The following is a 25,625-nucleotide window of genomic DNA, read 5'->3' on the forward strand; positions in this document are numbered from 1 at the left end:
GCCATCCGCCCACTGGCCTCCCCAGGCCCCCATGCTTTGGCATATATTCTCTTTTTTTTTAACTGCGGATGAAAATTTTCATCCGTCAGCACTGCACACACCTACTTATGTCTATTCTGAAAGCAAGACCCTGTTGCTGTCAGAATAGACAGGTCAGTGCTGCAGTTTGACATTCCTGCAAAGAAATCAACAATGGTTAACAATAAAACATAAACTCAATAAAACAACTTTATAATTGAAATATCTCTGCAAGGAAAAGTGTGTGGTGGTATGCCCACCATTATAAACCTCCCTGCATCCACCCACTTCTAATGGCGGGCACACATGAAATGTGCCAACAAATATAAAATGCAAAGTCTAGGTCTATAAAGCAGCTACAAGCTCCTGAGTCAATGATTGCTGTCGCTGACACGGTCCTTCCAGGAAGCTGGAAGGAGATAGGCACGGCTAAGTAATTTGACTTATTAAGACAGGTGGGAGATACAGCAGAAAAAACAGAGGCACACTTACTCAGTTTGGCAGGGCAGGAGCGTACCACATGACCTGCTCCCCCGCAGTACAGAGATTGTTTGCCCGACGTCTCTGGCGTTCTTCAACCGTTAATGACGGTCGCGTCAATCCCAATTGCACGGGTTCGGGCATCTCGGTGGCTTCCGGGTTCCGATTCCCAACAGGAGAGGTAGACTGGAACGGAATGCTAGGTAGTACCCATGTTGGTCTCTGACCCTGGCTGGACCTAGCGTTCCCGCAATCTGCAGTCAATCTGGACGGCCAGAGTTATGAGGTCTTCTAAGGTATCGGGTATGCCCACTCTGGCTAGTTTGTCTTTAAGTGACTCAGATAAGCCCATGCAGGGCTGCATCATTCCAATGGGTGTCCCCCATCCAACGTCTGAACTCCGAGGCGTACTCTTCCGCTGCTCGGCGACCTTGTCTGAGTGTATGCAGGGCTGTTTCAGCCGATGCTGCCCGCTGCAGGTCGTCATATAACACCGCCATTGCTTTAAAAAACGTTGTTACCGAATCCAGATGTGGATGGCGGATCTCGAGTAGTCGGTGGGCCCAGCCCTGGGGTTCATCTTGCAGTAGGGATATAATGAACCCCACCTTCACAGATTCTGCAGAAAATGTCCGCGGCTGCAGCTCAAAGTATAGTTGGCATGCATTGAGGAATGCCCTGAATTTTCCTCGATCCCCATTGAATCATTCTGGCATCGGTACACGGGGTTTCGGTGGAGGCATTGAGACCATTGCTCCGACAAGAGGTTCCGAGGGGTTCCTGGTCGAAGATGGAGTAACCGGTTTCTGAGATGTGGATGCCGGCGAGGCTAGCGTCTGAATACGACCTTCCAGATGTGTGTAACCCTCCTGTAGCATTTTAACCGCTTGGATGAGCGCCGCCAGATGTTGGCATATATCGTCCAGCGGGGATGGTCCTCTTCCAGGCTCAGTCATGGCCGTATGGTTCTGTCACGATCCACCCGGCGGTATCTCTAGCAACCCACAGAATGGGATTCCCCAGGGTGCGGGGTCTAAGCCCCAGTCTGCTTATTCACCAGGGACCCTGATGGTGGGGATGGACTTGGAACAGACTGAGACCAGGTCGGGACTCCTGAGTACACCCGACTGTGGTAGAGTAAACCACCGGAGGTATGTATCGGAAGAGAGCCTGATGTGAAGAGGCTGGCAGACCTGGGCAGTGGTGAGCGGATCCGTGCAGGATGGATGGATGACAGAGTATGTGTAGCATAGTCAGGCAAGCCGGGTCGGTAACAGCAGAGGCAGAATGGTACAGAGCAGCGGACAGAGAGTAGTCAGGTCACAAGCCAGGTTTCAGCAACAGGAGGTCAGGTAATCAGGAGTAAGCAAAAGAATAGTCAGACGAGCCAGGGATCAGAGCAGGAGATGGTCAGCAGAGGTCAGAGTCAAGCAGGGTCGGCAACAAGGTATCTCACACAGGAACAGACGAGCAGGGAACAGGGAATGAAGACCATACGGCAATGTGAGCATTGCATGAGCTGGTTTAAATAGCCCGCCCAGCGCCAACAGGCGCGCCTGGGTCCTAGTGCCTGTCCGGCCGTCATTGGTGACAGGCGCACCTGGGTCCTAGTGCCCACCTGCCTGTATGTCTTGTTGGGATCCTACAACTGTGCAGATTCGTGCGCCGTGGTGATCTCTGGGATTCCTGACAAGGGCCCTTGAACCCCTCGTGTATTTTATTGTATTGTTACTGTACTGTCCCATGTATTGTCTCCCATTGTAATGTACAGCGCTGAGCAAACTGTTGGCGCTATATAAATACTGTATAATAATAATAATAATGTCATCAGAACAGGATGCAAGAAGGTCACCAGTGGGATCCCACTTTATTGCGTTCCCTTCATTTGTGTGTCCCTGGAATGTTTTTATTGGCCTGTCTTGTCCCAATTTGCAGACATGAATGCACATATCTGTACTGCATGATGCAAACGTGTTGTTACTTTGCCAGTCCACATCTAACGCTGGTGCCGTGTGAAAAGGAAACTGTTGTTTTGCCCCCGTGTGTGTCCCAGATTATGGTCGTCTTGTCTACGCCTGCACTTTAAATAATATTTCCTTTCTTGTCCCATTTCAAGGCAAATATAGGTCCTTTGTGTTGCCCCAAGGTGCTTGCAAGGGTTCCCTCTTCTGTCCAGATTCTGGCAAAGCCATCATAGGATCCAGTTGCTAGAAGTGTTCCTTCACTATTCCAATCTAAGGATCCTTGTTACTAGGACCATCTTGTCCCCCCCCCTCGTATACAGTGTCTAAGGACCAGCTGTGTTGAAGCACTAGTGCTGTTTTCACTGAGATTCCATATCTGTGCCGTCCAATCACCTGACCCTGATGCCAATAGATCACTAACTGGGTTCCAGGCACAAACCAACACTTCTGATTCCTGACCACGTAATACTACTGCTTTGCTAGATGGGATTTCTACATCTCCATCATCTTCCATCCTATCAGTGTGGTTATTTGCCAGTCCCTGTCCTCCATTCTCCTCCCCGTTTGCTGCATTTTCCCCATTCTTCGCAGATGGCTGCTGGTTGTTTGCCGTTGCAGCGGCTGCCTGTTGCTGCACAAGCTTGTCTCTGTATGCCTGCTGTCTTGTCTGTACCACATCAGGTATAACTGCATCAATCAGGGAGATTCCATCGTCCTCCCGTCACAAAGTGTCCCATCCTCATCAATGCTCACTTCTGCCTCCACATACTGCAATCCTTTGTGAATGATGGAAATTAAAGCAGCAGGTGGCACCAGGGCACCATTGATATCAGACCGGCTGATATGGCTCTCTATACCAAAAGTGAATGCTGAATGGGAGAATCCCGACTCCTGCAAGTATCGCTACACCACAAAGTATCCTCATCACGGCTTATACTCATCTTTATGCCACCTAAACCAGGACTTCCCAGCAAACTGAGAAAAGACACCTTTGCAACCTTTGACTTCAGATGTTATGGCAGTCCTTCCATGTGATGGCTGCATTAGTTTTCTTTCTTCAAGCCAAGCACATCTTCTCGTCCGAAAGTCACACTCTAAAAGCCGGTATAGTACTGGAGCAAACAACAAGGGAATCTTGGAGCCGTGATGGAGGAACCGCGTGTGCACCCGGATTCGCCTTCCTTGGTTACACGTCCATTACTCCCGGGGCAGCGGCAGCCGGTAAGCCGCTTATGTGGAGGAAGATAAGAGACGAGGGGGGGAGACAGGAAAGTGCGACCCCCCCCTCAGAGTTCCACAACAATAAAAAGTGTTTAGTGTTTAACCCCTCGCCTACAGAGCACTTCTACCCCCTTCTTTACCAGGACAATTTTTAGCTTTCAGCGCTGCCGCACTTTGATTGACAATTGCGCGGTCATGCAAGATTGTACCCATATGAAATTTTTATCATTTTTTTCTCACAAAAAGAGCTTTCTTTTGGTGGTATTTATCGCCGCTGGGTGCTTTACTTTTTGCGCTATAAACAAAAAAATTGCAAAAATTAAAAAAAAAAAAAATGTTTCTTTGTTTCTATTATAAAATTTTTCAAACAGGTAATTTTTCTCCTTCACTGATGTGCATTGATGAGGTAGCACTGATGGGCACTAATAGGCGGCACTGATAGGCAGCACTAAAGGGCACTGATAGGCAGTACTAATGAGGTGACACGGATAGGCAGCACTATGAAGGTGTCATGGATAGGGGGCACTGATAGGTGACACTGATGATGGGTACTGATAGATGGCAGTGATAGGTGGCACTGACTGGCATCACTGCTAGGCACTGACTGGCACAACCACTGGGCACTGACTGGTGGCACTCACTGGCAGCACTGCTGGGCTGCACTGGTGGGTGGCACTGGTGGACACAGGTGGGTGGCACTGCTGGGCACAGGTAGGTGGCACTTATGGGCACAGCTGGGTGCACTGCTATGCACAGGCAGGTGCACTGCTGGGCACAGGTGGGCAGAACTTGTTTGTGGCACTGCTGGGCACCGATCATCAGGGCACTGATCATCAGTGCCCTGATGATCAGTGCCGATCCCCGCTCTGACAACTGCCGGTTCTCGGCAGTACTTTCCTCACGATCTGACAGCGTGAGGAAAGTGCAGCCGAGAACCGGCAATTGAATTTCCCGGTGATCAGCGTGTCATTGGACACAGCTGATCACGTGGTAAAAGGCCGCTGTGATTGGCCTTTTACCGCATCACGTGATCAGCTGTGTCTGTAGGACACAGCAATCACGGAGATAGCTGGGTGCGCGCCGAGCGTGTTCTGGGAGGAAGTCATATGACGCCCACCCAGAACTGGCCGACCGCACTGTAGCCGTCATCTGGCTATCTGCGGTCGGCAAGAAGTTAAAGAATTAAAAAAAAGTTAAGTTTTAAAAAATAAAAAAGGTTTTACTGATAAAAATGTTTTAGTTTTACACAAAACAGTTTTAGTGTTAAAAAATAAATAAAACAAAAAATAGTTTATGTGCTAAAAAATAAAAACATTTATTATTGGTAAAAGATAAAAATAAAAAATATTTCATCCCCGCCCCCTTCTCTGTCCCCGCCCCCCTTCTCTGTCCCCGCCCCCTTCTCTGTCCCCGCCCCCCTCTTCCTCGCTCCTCCTCTGTCTATCCCTAACCCCCCACGTAGCTCTGGAGAGTCATTACCCCCACCGATCAAATTCTTTCTGATATGTTACTACCTCTTACTAATATTTGTATTCACTGGACACCATCAGATATGCTGCATTGTTTTCTTGGCTCTTCCCCTCCCCCTCTATATACAGACATTGATACTCTGCATACTTACCCCTGAATCTTGTTGCCAATATAATGTCTAATGCCTCCTGCTAATGTCTCCATCCCCATGTTATAATGACAAGAAAATTGTTTGAACAAAAAAAATAAAAAATATTTTTGTGTTAATAAAAAAAAGTGTTAAAAAATAAAAAAATGTGTAGTGTTAAAATTATTTTTTTTTTAAGTGTTGGGGTTAAAAATAAACAATTTTATTGTTAAAAACTAAATAAAAACAAAATGTTTTTGTGTGAAAAAATAGAAAATGTTTTAATGTTATTTTTTTTTAAACTTCTGTGTTAAAAAAAATTACTAAAAGTTTTAGTGTTAAAAAAATATTTAAAAAAGGTTTAGTGTTAAAAAACAAAGTAAAAAAGAAAGTTTTAGTGTTAAAAGAAATACAAATAAAAACGTTTTAGTGTAAAAAAAAAATGTTTAGTGTTGCCTGTGTTGTGTATGGATTGGTGCAGGTCGGGACTACAATCACCTCCCCCCTCCATACGAGGACAGGTGTGTGCTGTGGGTGGGGAGTTGTAGTTCCAGCGCACGCCTGCAGTACCCATGTTCCCACACTAGATGTCTCCCCCGCTCAGCCCCGCTCCGCCTGCTCTCCATCCCCGGCTGTCCTCATTAACCCCTGTGTGTCCGGCGGGCGGGGTGCCGGTGGGGTGTCGGTCCCTCCTCCCCGGTGTGCTCAGTATGGAGGGATGGCGGTAGAAGGCGGGGTGGAGGTGCTGCTCTGGGACGGTTGGTACACAGTTGCGGGGAAGTTGTCGGAGGTCTCCCCGGTGCTGAGCGCGGACCGGTCCGGGGACAACGGGGTGACCAATGGATCGTTCCGGGGCCCCTCCGAGCCCCCCCAGCCCGAGGCCATCGCCAACCAGAAGCGGACGGTGCGGGTGGTGGAGCCGGGCGGGCTGGGGATCCATGAAGGGGGGCCGGGAGAACAAGATGCCCGTCCTCATCTCCAACATCTTCCGCGGGCTGGCCGCCGACCTCACCCACTCCCTCTGTCGGGGGCGCCATCCTCTCAGTCACTGACCGACCTCCGGGATGACACACGTGACGAGGGCGGGCAGGGAGGTCACCCTGGAGGGTAAGTACCACCTGTGACATGGGAGGGGGGGCATGTATGTGTAGGGGACATGGGGGGGTAAGTACCACCTGTGGCATGGGAAGGGGGGCATGTATGTGTAGGGGACATGCGGGGGTAAGTACCACCTGTGACATGGGATGGGGGGCATGTATGTGTAGGGGACATGGGGGGTAAGTACCACCTGTGACATGGGATGGGGGGGCATGTATGTGTAGGGACATGGGGGGTAAGTACCACCTGTGAAATGGGATGGGGGGGCATGTATGTGTAGGGACATGGGGGGGGGAGTAAGTACCACCTATGGGATAGGATGGGGGGTGTCATGTATGTGTAGGGGACATGGGGGGGTAAGTAACACCTGTGGGATGGGATAGGGGGGCATGTATGTGTAGGGGACATGGGGGGTAAGTACCACCTGTGACATGGGATAGGGGTGCCATGTATGTGTAGGGGACATGGTGGGGTAAGTACCACCTGTGACATGGGATGGGGTGTCATGTATGTGTAGGGGACATGCGGGGGTAAGTACCACCTGTGGCATGGGATGGGGGGGGCATGTATGTGTGGGGGACATGGGGGGTAAGAACCACCTGTGCATGTGATGAGGGGGGCATGTATGTGTAGGTGACATGTGGGGGTAAGTACCACCTGTAACATGAAATGGGGGGGCATGTATGTGTAGGGGACATGCGGGGGTAAGTACCACCTGTGGCATGGGGTGAGGTGTCATGTATGTGTAGGGGACATGTGGGGGTAAGTACCACCTGTGGGATGGGGGGGCATGTATGTGTAGGGGACATGGGGGGGTAAGTACCCCCTGTGACATGGGATGGGGGGGCATGTATGTGTAGGGGACATGGGGGAGTAAGTACCACCTGTGGCATGGGATAGGGGGTGGCATGTATGTGTAGGGGACATGGGAGGGTATGTACCACCTGTGGCATGGGATGGGGGGGCATGTATGTGTAGAGGACATGGGGGGGTAAGTACCACCTGTGGCATGGGATGGGGGGGGCATGTATGTGTAGGGGACATGGGGTAAGTACCACCTGTGCATGTGATGGGGGGGCATGTATGTGTAGGGGACATGGGGTAAGTACCACCTGTGCATGTGATGGGGGGGCATGTATGTTTAGGGGACATGTGGGGTTAAGTACCACCTGTGGCATGGGGTGAGGAGTCATGTATGTGTAGGGGACATGGGAGGGTAAGTACCACCTATGGGATGGGGGGCATGTATGTGTAGAAGACATGTGGGGGTAAGTACCACCTATGGGATGGGGGGCATGTATGTGTAGATGACATGTGGGGGTAAGTACCACCTATGGGATGGGGGACATGTATGTGTAGGGGACATGGGGGGAAAGTACCACCTGTGACATGGGATGAGGGGCATGTATGCATGTATGTGTAGGGGACATGGGGGGGGGGTAAGTACCACCTGTGGCATGTGGTGAGGTGTCATGTATGTGTAGGGGACATGGGAGAATAAGCACCACCTGTGACATGGAATGGGGGGCATGTATGTGTAGGGGACATGGAGGGTAAGTACCACCTGTGACATGGGATGGGGGGCATGTATGTGTAGGGGACATGGGAGGGTAAGTACCACCTGTGACATGGAATGGGGGGCATGTATGTGTAGGGGACATGGAGGGTAAGTACCACCTGTGACATGGAATGGGGGGCATGTATGTGTAGGGGACATGGAGGGTAAGTACCACCTGTGACATGGGATGGGGGGCATGTATGTGTAGGGGACATGGGAGGGTAAGTACCACCTGTGACATGGAATGGGGGGCATGTATGTGTAGGGGACATGGAGGGTAAGTACCACCTGTGACATGGGATGGGGGCCATGTATGTTTAGGGGACATGGGGGAGTAAGTACCACCTGTGGCATGGGATGGGGGGTGGCATGTATGTGTAGGGGACATGGGGGGTAAGTACCACCTGTGACATGGGATGGGGGCCATGTATGTTTAGGGGACATGGGGGAGTAGGTACCACCTGTGGCATGGGATGGGGGGTGGCATGTATGTGTAGGGGACATGGGGGGTAAGTACCACCTGTGACATGGGATGGGGGGCATGTATGTGTAGGGGACATGGGAGGGGTAAGTACCACCTGTGACATGGGATGGGGGGCATGTATGTGTAGGGGACATGGGGGGGTACGTACCACCTGTGGCATGGGATGGGGGGGCATGTATGTGTAGTGTACATGTGGGGGTAAGTACCACCTGTGACATGGGATGGGGGGGCATGTATGTGTAGGGGACATGGGGGGGGGGTAAGTACCACCTGTGACATGGGATGGGGGGCATGTATGTGTAGGGGACATGGGGGGCGGTAAGTACCACCTGTGACATGGGATGGGGGGCATGTATGTGTAGGGGACTTGGGGGGTAAGTTCCACCTGTGGCATGGGATGGGGGGGCATGTATGTGTAGGGGACATGGGGGGTAAGTACCACCTGTGGCATGGGATGGGGGAGGGGCATGTATGTGTAGGGGACATGGAGGGTAAGTACCACCTGTGACATGGGATAGGGGGACATGTATGTTTAGAGGACATGGGGGGGTAAGTACCACCTGTGACATGGGATGGGGGGCATGTATGTGTAGAGGACATGGGGGGAAAGTACCACCTGTGACATGGGATGGGGGGCATGTATGTGTAGGGGACATGGGGGGTAAGTACCACCTGTAATATGGGATGGGGGGGCATGTATGTGTAGGGGACATGGGGGGTAAATACCACCTGTGACATGGGATGGGGGGCATGTATGTGTAGGGGAGATGGGGGGGTAAGTACCACCTATGACATTGGATGGGGGTGTCATGTATGTGTAGGGGACATGGAGGTGGGGGGCATGGGGGTAAGTACCATGTATGATATGGGGGGTGCCATGGTATTGGGGGCTCTGCCATAGCAGTGTCCTATTCTGCTGCCATTGGAGGGGGGAGGGTTGCCATAGCAATGGAAAAGTTTTATGAGGGGGAGTGGCCCCTCAGTCTACTGTGAATACTGTATACCATGGGGAGAGTCATACTGGGAGGTCCTGCCCTGGGAAAGTCTTGTTCTGGTTCCATTGGGGGGGGGGGGTGCCATGACATGTCTTGTTCTGTATGTCATTGGAGGATGGAAGGACCTACCATGGTAATAGGGGAGTCTTACTGGGAGGGGTCCTGTCCTGGGAAAGTCTACTTTGAGTACAATATTCCATTGGGGGACTCTGGACCTGCCATTGTAATGGGAGAGAACCGCGCCTTGATGACGTCGGTGTGATGAAAGCGGTTGGGCGTGGCCTACTCGATGTGGGCGTTATAGAGCCTTGCTGTTCTGTGCTGTATGGAGAGATCCGCGGGGAGCGGTAATTGTATCTCACCTGTTTGTGATTGAAGCTGCTGTCTGCTGGACTCCTTGTCTGTGAGTTTCCTTCTACCTTTATTATTACAGAGATGAATGATAAATCCGTATTGCACATTATGTCCTCTGTTCTGTCCCTGAGTGTACTGCATGCTGTCATGGAGGTATGAGAGAGCGGAGAAGTTCATCATAAGAGTTGGGCTGCAGAGTTGTCTGATTATTATTATCCGGAAGTGTCTGAGACATCACCATATCTATGTGGACATCGGGGTCATCATCGGGGTCATCATCGGGGTCATCATCGGGGTCATCATCGGGGTCATCATCGGGGTCATTGCTCCCAGAGCACCAGCGCTGCTGCTGCTTTATTATCTGACCAGCCATTAGCTCTGGTGACTTCATTTCATCTCCTTTGGTGGCGGATTCTTCACAATTGGTTCAAGTCTCTGAAGATATATATATATTTTTTGGACACTATAATTATTTATTTAAAACACGAAATGTTTTTGGATGATGATATACACCTTTGTATAAGTTTGTTATTAGCGCATACCTTTTAATTAGGATTTTTGTTGCCAAAATTTATTTTGGGTGGGATATGCTGCTGACACTTTGGTGGTTTTTGTAAGTGGCGCTTTTTTTTCTTTTTTAATTTGGTACTATTTTGAATACTGCACACCATGGGGGGGGGGGGGGGACCTGTCATGGTAAAACGGTCAGCATATGTACAAAGGATTTGCAGATGAACGTTTGACAATCTACTAGTGTATAGCCAGCTTTACTGCTCTCCAGCCAACCAGGTTGGATGGGTTGACTGCCTTCTTCCTCATCTCAAACAATGGTTCTTCCCACCACGCTGGCTATGATGTGGCTGCAGGATGCCTGGACCACCATTTCCAAATATATATATAAAACAATGCCTTCAGTTATGACTGCGATCTCTTCTACAGGAGGAGGGATGCCCGCCCCCCTCCCCCACCACCAATTCCTTTCCTGGGCTCTCTCATTCCATTGGGGATCCTGGGACCGCTCCAACCGGCAGCACCGACTTCAATACACACAGAGAAAGGAGCTGATGTAGTTCCTCCCTCTCTGTGGGATCACAAAATGGAAGCAACAAGGATTTTGTCACTTTTGGTTCTGGTTCTGTGTTTACTGGGCAGTTGGCGACCAGCTACTGTGCTGACCCATATGTGTCTGATCAGCTGCATTGGAGGCCAGAGGAGAGATCTGGGGTCTGATAGAGCCAGATGTCCCCATAAAGAGGACCTGTCATAGCCCATGCTGTCACAAGGGATGTTGTCCCCCCCCCCCTTCCCCCCGTGCTCATATGCAAATACATACACATACGTAAATCCAGCACACATATGTAAATGGTGATCACACCATACATGTGAGGTATCGCCACGAACGTCAGAACAAGAACAATAATTCCAGCACCAGACCTCCTGCATCACTCTAAACTAGTAACCTGTAGAGGCTTTTAAAGTGTCACCTGTGGAGATTTGTAGGTCCCGCAGTTTGTAGATGTTCCACGAGTGTACTGCACAGTCTATTCCAAATCAAAGCAGAAAGAAAAATGTTTCAAATTTGTTATTACTTTACAAAAAGTGAAGAAAAAGGAATATTTGGCTGTTCAAAAAAAAACATGACCTCTTCAAGTATTTGGATGAGTTCAATCTGATCCATGATCCCTGGTATGTGATAAATAGTCCCAACACCGTAGTATGAGAAACATCCCCATATCATGATGCTTGCACCACCATGCTTCACAGTCTTCACAGTGTACTGTGGCTTGAATTCAGTGTTTGGGGGTCGTCTGACAAACTGTCTGCAGCCGATCCAAAAAGAACAATCTTACTTTCATCAGTCCACAAAATGTTGCCCCATTTCTCTTTTGCCAGTCAATGTGCTCTTTGGCAGATTGTAACTTATTTATATATTTTCTCCTCTCTAATGAACTTTTTAATCAAAGTACGCTGTTTTTCTACACTTTGTCTGGAATGAACCGTTCCTCAGATTTGTAGAGATATATTATATATAGAGGTATATTCCTTTCAGCAACACTGGCTATATCCATATGAACGTCCAACCTCCAGGAGCCACAATATACCGGGCAGAAAACAAACCTTCCTCACAAATTCACTATTCAGTGTCTCTCCAAAGAAAAGCCAAAGGGATCTGCAATAATGTTCTGCCATAAAAAATGTTCTTTATTAAAACCCGACCGGTACTTACATAATAGGAAGAAACAAGAGCGACAATCATACAAAACGCACTCATATCTACATCTCATTGGTTGGTTTGTATTCCCACAGATGGGGGGCCCAGTTTTTATTTCTGGGGCCTGTTTGTTGCCACCTTAGGCAGACTGTAATGGTTATTATATGTGATTTATTTTGTTATTATATACAGTACATGTTGTTCCTTAAAGCAGTTAGGGTGGATCCTGTCATCTCTAGGTGCATGGAGTACACTCACAGTCCTAGAAAGCTGGACTCTAAATACAGATATGAGAAATGTTTTGCCTGTCACAAGATTTTTATATCTGTTCATCCATTGCTAGGATTTACACAGCTCTGCCAGACAGCACAGCCAAGCAGACAAGACTACTTACAGTTAGGAAATACAGTGATGTCCTCTGTTCATCCCCAACCGTCTGATTGGATGGTGAAACAACAGCAGCAGACTGATTAGGTCATCTCTTTGCTCTCTTCTCCTATCAGTATGTTCTATGTTTGTACATGTGCATGCAGCACACCTGATTGGCTCTCGGTTCTGCCCCTTCTTCTTCCAGTGCTGCTGCATAGTAAGAGGCTGATACCAAATCAATTTCAGGCACTTCCACTAGTGGCATTAAAAAACACACATTTCCAGATGTATTGACCCCTTCCTGTCGGATGTATGTATATATGTGGCAGCACAGAGATTGGCCGTATTCTGTGCCTCCACGTATACACATACCTGTTTTGTGTTGGCAGCATGCCCCCAGCACTCTGACAGTACCGTCACTGACAATTGGAAGCTGGTAGGATGGGCTTCCAATTATCTAATCATCCAATCACAGTGATCACATGGTGCGGAAGCTGAGCAAGCAGGTAAGGATGCTCCGGTGTTGCGATCTCTTAAAAGGCTGGGAAGAAGGGGTTAATGAATACAGAGTTGCATTCATTTGTGTCTGTTATATCTGTCTGGAGATTAGTCCAAAGATGTACAGTTTTTATTCAACTGTGTGTGGCAAAATATCCTAAAAATCCAGAGCTATGAACAGGGGATTCTAAGAAGATCCTGGGATTTCCCGCTGTAAACGCATGTGTTCTGTATTGCAGACATCTAGAACTGCATTCACCTGATGCCAAGCATACTGCGGTGCTGCGAGCAAAAGATCCTGCGGTGGCCCAGACCTGGTTCAACGCAATTCACGGGGCGGTGACGGAACTTCTTCCCAAGGTGATGGCCGAAGTCCAAACTCAGCTGGGAAAAAACAGAATCTCTGGAAGTCATGAAATTGGGCACATGGGCTGGCTAGCAGAAAAGGTCAGTTTGTTGTGTCTTTGGCTTTATATTGTTTATCTCACGAGCTAAATGACCACAAAAATGTCTCATCTGAAGTCCCTTTAACCCTTTTCCGCCTACTCCGGTGTCCTTGTACAAAGTTCTGAGTGCCTGGGGGGCGGGAAGATTTTCGATCATGTGACTACTGCGTTTGTCTGTCATAGAGGTCACATGATCAGGAGTCATTCCACTGGCTATGGATTATTAGTGAGGGCCGAGAGCTGTCTTTGACAGCCCAGTGTCTGTGCTGGGAGCTTGCAGTGAGCTTGTTCTCAGCACAGAAACATTGGCTGCCCAACAACGCACATGTGTGGGTGTTAAAGCCTGCCCTTGCGGCATTTACTGCGTTCGCACCAAATACCTTTTAAGAAGCACGGGATATTATACGATAAAGCAAAGTTTGCACGTTTGAAGGAACTCATATTTGGATTTTTCTTTTGACTGCTTATAACAATCATATGGACACTGTTGTTGACAATCATCATTGGTTTATTCACTTTTTCATTTATTTTGATATATAACTAATAGTAACTGGATGCACAATTACATATATTTATATTCATTTATATATTTGGATATGGATTAGAAATATTAATGATTGGATACACATTTTTGAAGTGAAGCGCGGCACATTGTGGATTTTTATAACTACAGAACACCTCCCCCTTTCTCCATCTATACAAGGCTAGGATCACACCCTCTTTATGCTCTTTCTCTAAAAAGTTATTCCCTATATCGTATGGATGTATGTATATTAGAAGCCATAGGAATGACCGTTTCAGGCATTCCCGCCCCTTTCTCAAGCTCAATGCACATTTGAAATTGTGAAAGGGCAGAGATTCCCAAAACTCAAGAAGCGGCTGATTCGGCGGTCTCCTAATGCCTCCCCCTCACAGGGGCTTTGCGGTAGCAAAATTTTCCTATGGCTAGGTTCACACATGGCTGGTGTGAATTTCCTGGTCATTTTCACTGCCAATTTCCAATGGCAAATTTCCAATTTCCAAATATGGTTCAGATGCAGATTTATGGAGCTGGTGGCCACTGGCGTCTTTAACAATACCTGGTCCACTTCAGGTCCAGACACTTGCACCCCCTTCCAGTCTAGGACAATTTTCACTTTTCAGCACTATCACACTTTGAGTGACAATTACTCAGTCATGCAACACTATACCCATATTACATTTTTATCTTTTTCTTGTGACAGATAGAACTTTCTTTTGGTGGTATTTGATCACCACGGGGTTTTTTATTATTTGCTATATAAACGAAAAAATACTGACAATTTTGAAGAAAAAAACATTTTTTGCTTAGTTTTTGTTACATAATTTTGCAAAAAGATCATGTTTCTTCATACATTTAGGCCAAAATGTATTCTGCTACATTTTTGGGATAAAAATAACCCAAAACAGTTTATATTATTTAGTCTGTGTGAAAGCTATAGAGTCTATAAACTATGGGATATATATTTGAAATATATGGCATAATGTCATATGGCTGTGATCAGGATGCTGGTATGGGGTGTGGCTGTGATCAGGATGCTGGTATGGGGTGTGGCTGTGATCAGGATGCTGGTATGGGGTGTGGCTGTGATCAGGATGCTGGTATGGGGTGTGGCTGTGATCAGGATGCTGGTATGGGGTGTGGCTGTGATCAGGATGCTGGTATGGGGTGTGGCTGTGATCAGGATGCTGGTATAGGGTGTGACTGTGATCAGGATGCTGGTATGGGGTGTGGCTGTGATCAGGATGCTGGTATGGGGTGTGGCTGTGATCAGGATGCTGGTATGTGGTGTGGCTGTGATCAGGATGCTGGTATGGGGTGTGGCTGTGATCGGGATGCTGGTATGGGGTGTGGCGGTGATCGGGATGCTGGTATGGGGTGTGGCGGTGGTCAGGGTGCTGGTATTGGGTGTGGCGGTGATCGGGATGCTGATATGGGGTGTGGCTGTGATCGGGATGCTGGTATGGGGTGTGGCTGTGATCGGGATGCTGGTATGGGGTGTGGCTGTGATCGGGATGCTGGTATGGGGTGTGGCTGTGATCGGGATGCTGGTATGGGGTGTGGCTGTGATCGGGATGCTGGTATGGGGTGTGGCTGTGATCGGGATGCTGGTATTGGGTGTGGCGGTGATCGGGATGCTGGTATGGGGTGTGGCTGTGATCGGGATGCTGGTATGGGGTGTGGCTGTGATCGGGATGCTGGTATGGGGTGTGGCTGTGATCGGGATGCTGGTATGGGGTGTGGCTGTGATCGGGATGCTGGTATGGGGTGTGGCTGTGATCAGGATGCTGGTATGGGGTGTGGCTGTGATCAGGATGCTGGTATGGGGTGTGGCTGTGATCAGGATGCTGGTATGGGGTGTGGCTGTGATCAGGATGCTGGTATGGGGTGTGGCTGTGATCAGGATGCTGGTATGGGGTGTGGCTGTGAGCAGGATGCTGGTATGGGGTGTGGCTGTGATCGGGATCCTGGTATGGGGTGTGGCTGTGATCAGGATGCTGGTATGGGGTGTGGCGGTGATCGGGATGCTGATATGGGGTGTGGCTGTGATCAGGATGCTGGTATGGGGTGTGGCTGTGATCGGGATGCTGGTATGGTGTGTGGCTGTGATCAGGATGCTGGTATTGGGTGTGGCTGTGATCGGGATGCTGGTATTGGGTGTGGCGGTGATCAGGATGCTGGTATGGGGTGTGGCTGTGATCGGGATGCTGGTATGGGGTGTGGCTGTGATCTGGATGCTGGTATGGGGTGTGGCTGTGATCGGGATGCTGGTATGGGGTGTGGCTGTGATCGGGATGCTGGTATGGGGTGTGGCTGTGATCGGGATGCTGGTATGGGGTGTGGCGGTGATCGGGATGCTGGTATGGGGTGTGGCGGTGATCGGGATGCTGGTATGGGGTGTGGCTGTGATCGGGATGCTGGTATGGGGTGTGGCGGTGATCGGGATGCTGGTATGGGGTGTGGCGGTGATCGGGATGCTGGTATGGGGTGTGGCTGTGATCGGGATGCTGGTATGGGGTGTGGCTGTGATCAGGATGCTGGTATGGGGTGTGGCTGTGATCAGGATGCTGGTATGGGGTGTGGCTGTGATCAGGATGCTGGTATTGGGTGTGGCTGTGATCAGGATGCTGGTATGGGGTGTGGCGGTGATCAGGATGCTGGTATGGGGTGTGGCGGTGATCAGGATGCTGGTATGGGGTGTGGCTGTGATCAGGATGCCGGTATGCGGTGTGGCTGTGATCAGGATGCCGGTATGGGGTGTGGCGGTGATCAGGATGCTGGTATGGGGTGTGGCGGTGATCAGGATGCTGGTATGGGGTGTGGCGGTGATCAGGATGCTGGTATAGAGTATTTGATCACCACGGGGTTTTTCATTTTTTACTATATAAACGAAATAATACTGACAATTTTGAAAAAAAAAACATTTTTTGCTTAGTGTTTGTTATATAATTTTGCAAATAGATCATGTTTCTTCATAAATTTAGGCCAAAATGTATTCTGCTAAATTTTTTGGGATAAAAATACCCAAAACAGTTTATATTATTTAGTCTGTGTGAAAACTATAGAGCAGTGGTTCTTAACCTGGGTTCGATCGAACCCCAGGGGTTCGGTGAGTCAGTCTCGCGGGTTCAGCGGAGGTGAAGACCCACACCCGACTCATATGATTCGTGCAGTAGTTATTCATTATTATGTTTTTGTTTTTGTGTGAAAATCATGTTTTAATGGTTTTGTTCATTTTGTGCACCTATGTATAAATATATACCTAAATATATACCTATGTTTTGAATTTTAAAAATCATATTTTATTTTTCCAATTAAGAAAGGTTCGGTGAATGCGCATATGAAACTGGTGGGGTTCAGTACCTCCAACAAGGTTAAGAACCACTGCTATAGAGTCTATAAACTATGGGATATATATTTGAAATATATGGCATATGGCAGTGATCAGGGTGCTATTATGGGGTGTGGCGGTGATCAGGACATTAGCATGAGGTATGGCGGTGATCAGCATGCTGTTATGGGGTGTGGCTGTGATCAGGATGCTGGTATAGGGTGTGGCTGTGATCAGGATGCTGGTATGGGGTGTGGCTGTGATCAGGATGCTGGTATGGGGTGTGGCTGTGAACAGGATGCTGGTATGGGGTGTGGCTGTGATCAGGATGCTGGTATGGGGTGTGGCTGTGATCAGGATGCTGGTATGGGGTGTGGCTGTGATCAGGATGCTGGTATAGGGTGTGACTGTGATCAGGATGCTGGTATGGGGTGTGGCTGTGATCAGGATGCTGGTATGGGGTGTGGCTGTGATCAGGATGCTGGTATGTGGTGTGGCTGTGATCAGGATGCTGGTATGGGGTGTGGCTGTGATCAGGATGCTGGTATGGGGTGTGGCGGTGATCAGGATGCTGGTATGGGGTGTGGCGGTGGTCAGGGTGCTGGTATTGGGTGTGGCGGTGATCGGGATGCTGATATGGGGTGTGGCTGTGATCGGGATGCTGGTATGGGGTGTGGCTGTGATCGGGATGCTGGTATGGGGTGTGGCTGTGATCGGGATGCTGGTATGGGGTGTGGCTGTGATCGGGATGCTGGTATGGGGTGTGGCTGTGATCGGGATGCTGGTATGGGGTTTGGCGGAGATCAGGATGCCGGTATGGGGTGTGGCTGTGATCAGGATGCCGGTATGGGGTGTGGCTGTGATCAGGATGCCGGTATGGGGTTTGGCGGAGATCAGGATGCTGGTATGGGGTGTGGCTGTGATCAGGATGCTGGTATGGGGTGTGGCGGTGATCAGGATGCTGGTATAGGGTGTGGCTGTGATCAGGATGCTGGTATATGGTGTGGCTGTGATCAGGATGCTGGTATGGGGTTTGGCGGAGATCAGGATGCTGGTATGGGGTGTGGCTGTGATCAGGACGCTGGTATAGGGTGTGGCTGTGATCAGGATGCAGGTATGGGGTGTGGCTGTGATCAGGATGCAGGTATGGGGTGTGGCTGTGATCAGGATGCTGGTATGGGGTGTGGCTGTGATCAGATTGCTGGTATGGGGTTTGGCGGAGATCAGGATGCTGGTATGGGGTGTGGCTGTGATCAGGATGCTGGTATGGGGTGTGGCTGTGATCAGGATGCTGGTATGGGGTTTGGCGGAGATCAGGATGCTGGTATGGGGTGTGGCTGGGATCAGGACGCTGGTATGGGGTGTGGCTGTGATCAGGATGCTGGTATGGGGTTTGGCGGAGATCAGGATGCTGGTATGGGGTGTGGCTGTGATCAGGACGCTGGTATGGGGTTTGGCGGTGATCAGGATGCTGGTATGGGGTTTGGCGGTGATCAGGACATTGGTATGGTGTATGGGGGGTGTTTTGTTTGCACTGGGACAGGTGACAAGGCCTCCTGAATGATGTATTATTGATACTGTGGGGCAGTGATCAGGGACACAGGGGAACTAAACTGGGGCACTGGGGAGGCTGGCAGTGCAGTGTGTGAGGGTACAAGCAGCCTGACATTCAGTGTAAACTCACACACTGCAGGATCGTTCACACTGAGAGCAGAGAGAAGCGATTGGTCACAGCAGTCACATGTGATACACCACGTGATCGCCCTAACACAGCGGTAATGTGATCCACTGTGTCCGGGCAACACACCGATCATCGGGTTTCGTGGTGAGCGCTCTGTGAGCCGCACACGAGCCATTGATGCAGCCTAACGTACAGGAACATTAGCCCGCATCGGCGCTGCTTCCCGTCTGCCATCTATGTAGAATGGGCGGACGGGAAGAGGGTAAGGAGGGGGCCAGGTAGATGGCTGCCATGCCCTTAACAACCGATGACTCATCAGCTGAAAGCGTGGGGTCCCCCCCCAATCCATACCAGGCCCTTTAGGTCTGGTATGGATTTTGAGGGTAACCCCATGCCAAGAAAAAAAAAAACCTTATCCGAGCATGTGGCCGGGCTGGCCAGTAAAGGGGGGAGACCCCCAGATCCTGCCAACCCCCCCCCCCATCCATGTGAATGACTATGGGGTACATTGGGCATTTTTTTGCTTTCCATCACTTCGCTTTATCTGGTAATAGCAAAATTATTTTTTTCCCCCACAAAAATAGAGCTTTCTTTTGGTGATATATGAACACCACTAGGTATTTATTATATAAATGAAAATTTTGAAACCAAAAAAAACTATATTTTTTACTTTTTGTTATAAAACATATCCAATAAAAATGTAAACAAAAATCAAATGTCTTCATAAATTTAGGCCAACATATATTCTGTTACATGTTTTAGGTAAAATAAAAAAAAGCAAATTAGTAAATGTATTAATTGGTTTGTGTGAAAGTTGTAGCGTCTACAAACAATGGGATAAATAATAAATACTGGGATTTTATTTATCTTTTACATTTATTTATGTTTATACTATTAATGGCGATGATGAGTGGGGCTGTGATAGTGCGCCGAGCAATCTGACACTTTGTCACAACTGACACTGACATCTCCAGTGACACTGATACAGTGATCAGTGTTAATACTATACACTGTGACTGTATAAATGACACTGACTGGGAAGGGGTAACATCTAGGGGCAATCAAAGGGTTAGCGGTGTGTACTGTGTGTAGTATGGGCTGCTTTTACTAATCCATGTGGATGTTTTTACTCTCTGCTTTGCAGCTGGTTAATTCATGGAACAGAGTTCTACTACCTAATAGTCTCTTATATGTTGTGGTGAGATGTCTGGAATCGGGATCCCAGATCTTCACATCCAGTGCAGCCATGACTAGAGGGTTCAACTCTTCTAGATGTGGGATTCATCTTATTGGATGGTCCATGCAGCAGAATTAGTGGGAACAGATGATACTATGAGAGACAGAAGAGGCCAGAGGGTGACTAAGCCCCGTAGACTCCACTGGGAACTAAAATCTCACTTTTGGGTGGACTGACCCTTTAACTGTACAGGATATGGTGGTGGTACACAAATGAAAGGAGTGCGGGACACACGGAATGATAGAAATGCCAGTCACCACAGACTTGGAATTACACTGTATCTGAGCACCACAAAGAGAAAATGATCATTTATTAATTTGTAATAATCAAAGAAAACTCCCCCATCCATCCATGTTTCCATGCTTTATTTTACTGAGAAATCACTTTGAAAAACTCTTGTCTAGCATTTCTGGCTGTGGCCACCTTGAGTAAGGGCAATGACTGATGTAGCATTTACTTCCTGGAATCCATCTGCCCTTAGCTCGGGCACGAGGGTGTGCTTTGCTGAGAAAGCCCCTGCTCCACTCCTGAATACTCCTGGGATGTATGAGTTTATTTGCCTAGGCTAGAAACCAGGAAGTAACTGAGGAATTGTTAATAAAAAAGAATATGTTTAAAACAAGTAAATGTGACCTACGTTCCTAAATACACTGCTTAAAAAAATTAAAGGAACGCTTTTTAATCAGAGTATAGTGTCAAGTCAGTTAAACTTCTGGGATATTTATCTGGTCAGTTAAGTAGCAGAGGGGGTTGTAAATCAGTTTCAGCTGCTTTGGTATTAATGAGATGAACAACAGTTGCATTAGATGGGCAACAATGAGACAACCCCCAACACAGGAATGGTTTTACAGGTGGAGGCCACTGATATTTTTTCCCTCCTCATCTTTTCTGACTGTTTTTTACTAGTTTTGTATCATATGACGCCCTCCCAGAACTGGACAACCGCGCTCTATCCGTTATTCAGCTATAGCGCGCTTGGCAAGTGGTTAAAAGGATATTCCAGCATCCTCTGAGATCTCATGTTTCAGTCCATCTGACGCTGCCACGTGTCACCTCAGACTGTCCAGGAGCTCAGTGGTGACCTGGTCCAGATCTGGGAGGAAATCCTCCAGGACACCATCCATCGTCTAATTAGAAGCATGCCCTGACGTTGTCAGACATACATACAAGCACGTGGGGGCCATACAAACTACTGAGGACCATTCTGAGTTGCTGCAATACAATGTTAGCAAAATGGACTCGTCTGCTGCATTTTTTTTTTCACTTTGATTTTCGGGGTGTCTTTGAATTCAGTCCTCTGTTGGTTGATAATTTTCATTTTCATCAAACGATGGGGCGTCCTTATGTTCCTGACACATCACCCCGTCCATGTCAGTATAGAGATCCAACATGAGATTTTCCCCATTGAGATCTGATGTGTTCTCAAAGTGTTCCTTTATTTTTTGAGCCGTGTATTTGCTAAGGATAGCAGCAGAAGGATTGAAAATAGCTCATGTTTATTGAGATTGGAGTGTATTTTATTTATTATTTATTTCAGGTACTTCTATATCGCCGTCAATTTACACAGCACTTTACATATATATTGTACATTCACATCAGTCCCTAACCCTCAAGGGGCGTCCAATCTAAGGTCCCTAACTCACATTCATACATACACTGTCTGTCTGTCCAGTCATACCCGACCCTTGGCGATTGCATGGACCGTCACTCGTAAGCGACTTTTTCCATGAATTCTCTTAGCAGTTATTTTACAGGGTAGGTTGCCAGGTCTTTCTCCAACCCCCACCATGCAGGAGATCCCACATGGCCAGGGATGAAACTAGGACAATTTAGACAGGAGCCAATTCACCTACCAGCATGTCTTTGGAGTGTGGGAGGAAACTGGAGTACTCAGAGGAAATCCACACAGGCACAGGGAGAACATGCAAACTCCAGGCAGGTGGTGCCGTGGTTGGGATTTGAACCAACGACCCAAGTACTGCCAGGCTGAAGTCCATTTAGCCACTGTGCTGCCCAAGTTGTGCATTAAAGTTTTTCTGTTGCCTGAAGTTGCCCCTCCTCTGATCAATTTATTGTGTTCCATTGAACGGGCTGCCGACACACGCCAGAATAGACCAAATATCGGACACGCATCGTTTCTTCTGACTAGATGTGCAGTGTGGTGCGCTGCAATGCATGTTTGTCAGATGTGCGTTCGGTTCCTATTGACAATGGATGGCACTGCAACACGCTAATGCATGGACCATGTGTCGTCCTATGTTGCAGTAATGCATCTTACCGCAACACAAAGTGTGATTGGATGCTTCATGTAAGGTGCGCATAGGCAGGGCAATTCACAGAACGTTACAATACACAGAGTCCTCCAGCATACTTACCAGCCAGCCAGCAAAATTGGAAAAAGCCTAAAATGTTTCAGCAATTTGTGTTCAGTTTGTTGGATACATTTGCAAATATATGTGAAGCCGCACTGCCACGTCAAGGCTCCTCTGTACAGTGCGGTCCCTAACTCCACTCTAATGTCATTTCCAAATTGTGACATACAGAGCAAGAAATACATTCAGAATGTAAACTAGTTCAACAAAAATTACATCAAAAACAGAGGTTTTGGTTGCATATATTTGCAATCATATACGAAACTACCATCTATAGACGTCTAAAACATCAGTGAAAAAAAAAACTGGCCTCCAACCTCCCCTTATAGCCAGTCCAACACACGCCTTTAAAAAAGAATACCGGCCTCCAACCTCCCCTTATAGCCGGTCCAACACACACCTGGAAAAAAAATATTGTAGCTCTCTTGTGGGTTAAGAGAGCTGGTGTAATTGCTTTCTTGGAGGCAGGTGCTGATGACAATCCTTCAATAGAGCGATGACGGAGCCTCCACGTGAATGTCACATGCTGACGGAGCCTCCACGTGAATATCACATGCTGACGAAGCCTCCACGTGAATGTCACATGCTGACGGAGCCTCCACGTGCTCGACACATTCTGTTAGAGCCTCCACGTGATTGGCACATTCTGACGGAGCCTCCACGTGCTCGGCACATGCTGTCGGAGCCCCCACGTGCTCGGCACAAGCCGTCATAGCCCCCACGTGCTCGGCACAAGCCGTCGCAGCCTCCACGTGCTCGGCACAAGCCCTCGGAGCCCCCACGTGCTCGGCACAAGCCCTCGGAGCCCCCACGTGCTCGGCACAAGCCCTCGGAGCCCCCACGTGCTCGGCACAAGCCCTCGGAGCCTCCACGTGCTCGGCACAAGCCCTCGGAGCCTCCACGTGCTCGGCACAAGCCCTCGGAGCCTCCACGTGCTCGGCACAAGCCCTCGGAGCCTCCACGTGCTCGGCACAAGCCCTCGGAGACTCCACGTGCTCGGCACAAGCCCTCGGAGCCTCCACGTGCTCGGCACAAGCCCTCGGAGACTCCACGTGCTCGGCACAAGCCCTCGGAGCCCCCACGTGCTCGGCACAAGCCCTCGGAGCCTCCACGTGCTCGGCACAAGCCCTCGGAGCCTCCACGTGCTCGGCACAAGCCCTCGGAGCCTCCACGTGCTCGGCACAAGCCCTCGGAGCCTCCACGTGCTCGGCACAAGCCCTCGGAGCCTCCACGTGCTCGGCACAAGCCCTCGGAGCCTCCACGTGCTCGGCACAAGCCCTCGGAGCCTCCACGTGCTCGGCACAAGCCCTCGGAGCCTCCACGTGCTCAGCACAAGCCGTCGGAGCCTCCACGTTCTCGGCCCATGCTGTCGGAGCCTCCACGTGCTCGGCCCATGCTGTCGGAGCCTTCCAGGTGGAAGTGCTAACCATTTAGCCAATGTGCTGCCTCCAACCATTTAGCTACCGGCCTCCAACCTCCCCTTATAGCCGGTCCAACACACACCTTGAAAAAAAATATTGTAACTCTCTTGTGGGTGAAGAGAGCTGGTGTAATTGCTTTCTTGGAGGCAGGTGCTGATGACAATCCTTCAATAGAGCGATGACATAGGGGACTTTCCGATGATGAAGATCCTCCTCTGCTTCACCTCCTAGTGTAAAATTTCTTCCAACTTCTTGGCCATCTTAACTCCCAGAACAGTCGCACCCTGGCCATTTAAGTGCAGTCCGTCCCTGCTGTAGAGCTGGTAACTGAACGAAAAGTCTGCCCAGTTCTCCATGAACTCAAACCCCTCCTCTCTGCACCAGTTCTTCAGCCACTTGTTAAGCTCTCTAATCTCATTCTGCCTCACTGGTGTGGCTCGAGGTACAGGCAGTATTTCTGAAAATACTGCCTTGGAGGTTCTTTTCTTCAATATAGCTCCCAAGTCTCTGAAATCTTTTTGTAGGGCGTTCCATCTTCCTCTGACTTTGTCGTTGGTGCCGACATGTACGATGACAGCTGGGTCCTCCCCAGCCCCTTTCAGCAATCTGTCCATGCGATCTGCAATGTCCCGAACCCGAGCGCCTGGTAAACTACAGACTGTTCGGCAATGACGGTCTTTGTGACAGATTGCTTTCTCTGTACCTCTAAGAATGGAGTCCCCTACCACCAGTATATGTCTATCCTTTCTTGTATCCTTGCCCCCATCTTCACTGGAGGAGATGTTCCCCTGGCATTTTGGTAGGGTCTTGTCATTAACGTCGCGTTCTGTCGGAGTCTCCACGTGAATGTCACATGCTGACGGAGCCTCCACGTGAATGTCACATGCTGATGGAGCCTCCACGTGAATGTCAACTACTGACAGAGCCTCCACGTGCTCGGCACATGCTGTCGGAGTCTCCACGTGAATGTCAAATGCTGTCGGAGCCTCCACGTGCTGGGCACATGCTGTCGGAGCCTCCACGTGCTGGGCACATGCTGTCGGAGCCTCCACGTGCTGGGCACATGCTGTCGGAGCCTCCACGTGCTGGGCACATGCTGTCGGAGCCTCCACGTGCTGGGCACATGCTGTCGGAGCCTCCACGTGCTGGGCACATGCTGTCGGAGCCTCCACGTGCTGGGCACATGCTGTCGGAGCCTCCACGTGCTGGGCACATGCTGTCGGAGCCTCCACGTGCTGGGCACATGCTGACGGAGCCTCCACGTGCTGGGCACATGCTGACGGAGCCTCCACGTGCTGGGCACATGCTGACGGAGCCTCCACGTGCTCGGCACATTCTGTCGGAGCCTCCACGTGCTGGGCACATGCTGTCGGAGCCTCCACGTGCTCGGCACATTCTGTCGGAGCCTCCACGTGCTCGGCACATTCTGTCGGAGCCTCCACGTGCTCGGCACATTCTGTCGGAGCCTCCACGTGCTCGGCACATTCTGTCGGAGCCTCCACGTGCTCGGCACATTCTGTCGGAGCCTCCACGTGCTGGGCACATTCTGTCGGAGCCTCCACGTGCTCGGCACATTCTGTCGGAGCCTCCACGTGCTCGGCACATTCTGTCGGAGCCTCCACGTGCTCGGCACATTCTGTCGGAGCCTCCACGTGCTCGGCACATTCTGTCGGAGCCTCCAGGTGCTGGGCACATTCTGTCGGAGCCTCCACGTGCTCGGCACATTCTGTCGGAGCCTCCACGTGCTGGGCACATGCTGTCGGAGCCTC

General features: G+C 49.6%; 1 protein-coding gene and 1 pseudogene across 1 annotated transcript; one reads left to right on the forward strand and one right to left on the reverse strand.

Moving 5' to 3' along the window:
- Positions 1-363: 363 nt before the first annotated feature.
- On the reverse strand, positions 364-3,403 carry LOC149450343 (F-box-like/WD repeat-containing protein TBL1XR1 pseudogene; annotated as a pseudogene).
- Positions 3,404-5,998: 2,595 nt separating this feature from the next.
- Positions 5,999-14,367, forward strand: LOC149450344 (beta-1-syntrophin-like). The gene is made up of 3 exons (XM_089692001.1): positions 5,999-6,387; positions 13,088-13,295; positions 14,329-14,367. The coding sequence occupies exons 1-3, from the start codon at positions 5,999-6,001 to the stop codon at positions 14,365-14,367; spliced, it is 636 nt and encodes a 211-aa protein (XP_089548127.1).
- The last annotated feature ends 11,258 nt before the right edge of the window (positions 14,368-25,625 follow it).

The sequence above is a fragment of the Staurois parvus genome, unplaced genomic scaffold, assembly GCF_062004578.1.
Source record: "Staurois parvus isolate SC_StPar_1 unplaced genomic scaffold, SC_StPar_1.0 ptg000575l, whole genome shotgun sequence".
Classification (NCBI taxonomy): domain Eukaryota; kingdom Metazoa; phylum Chordata; class Amphibia; order Anura; family Ranidae; genus Staurois; species Staurois parvus.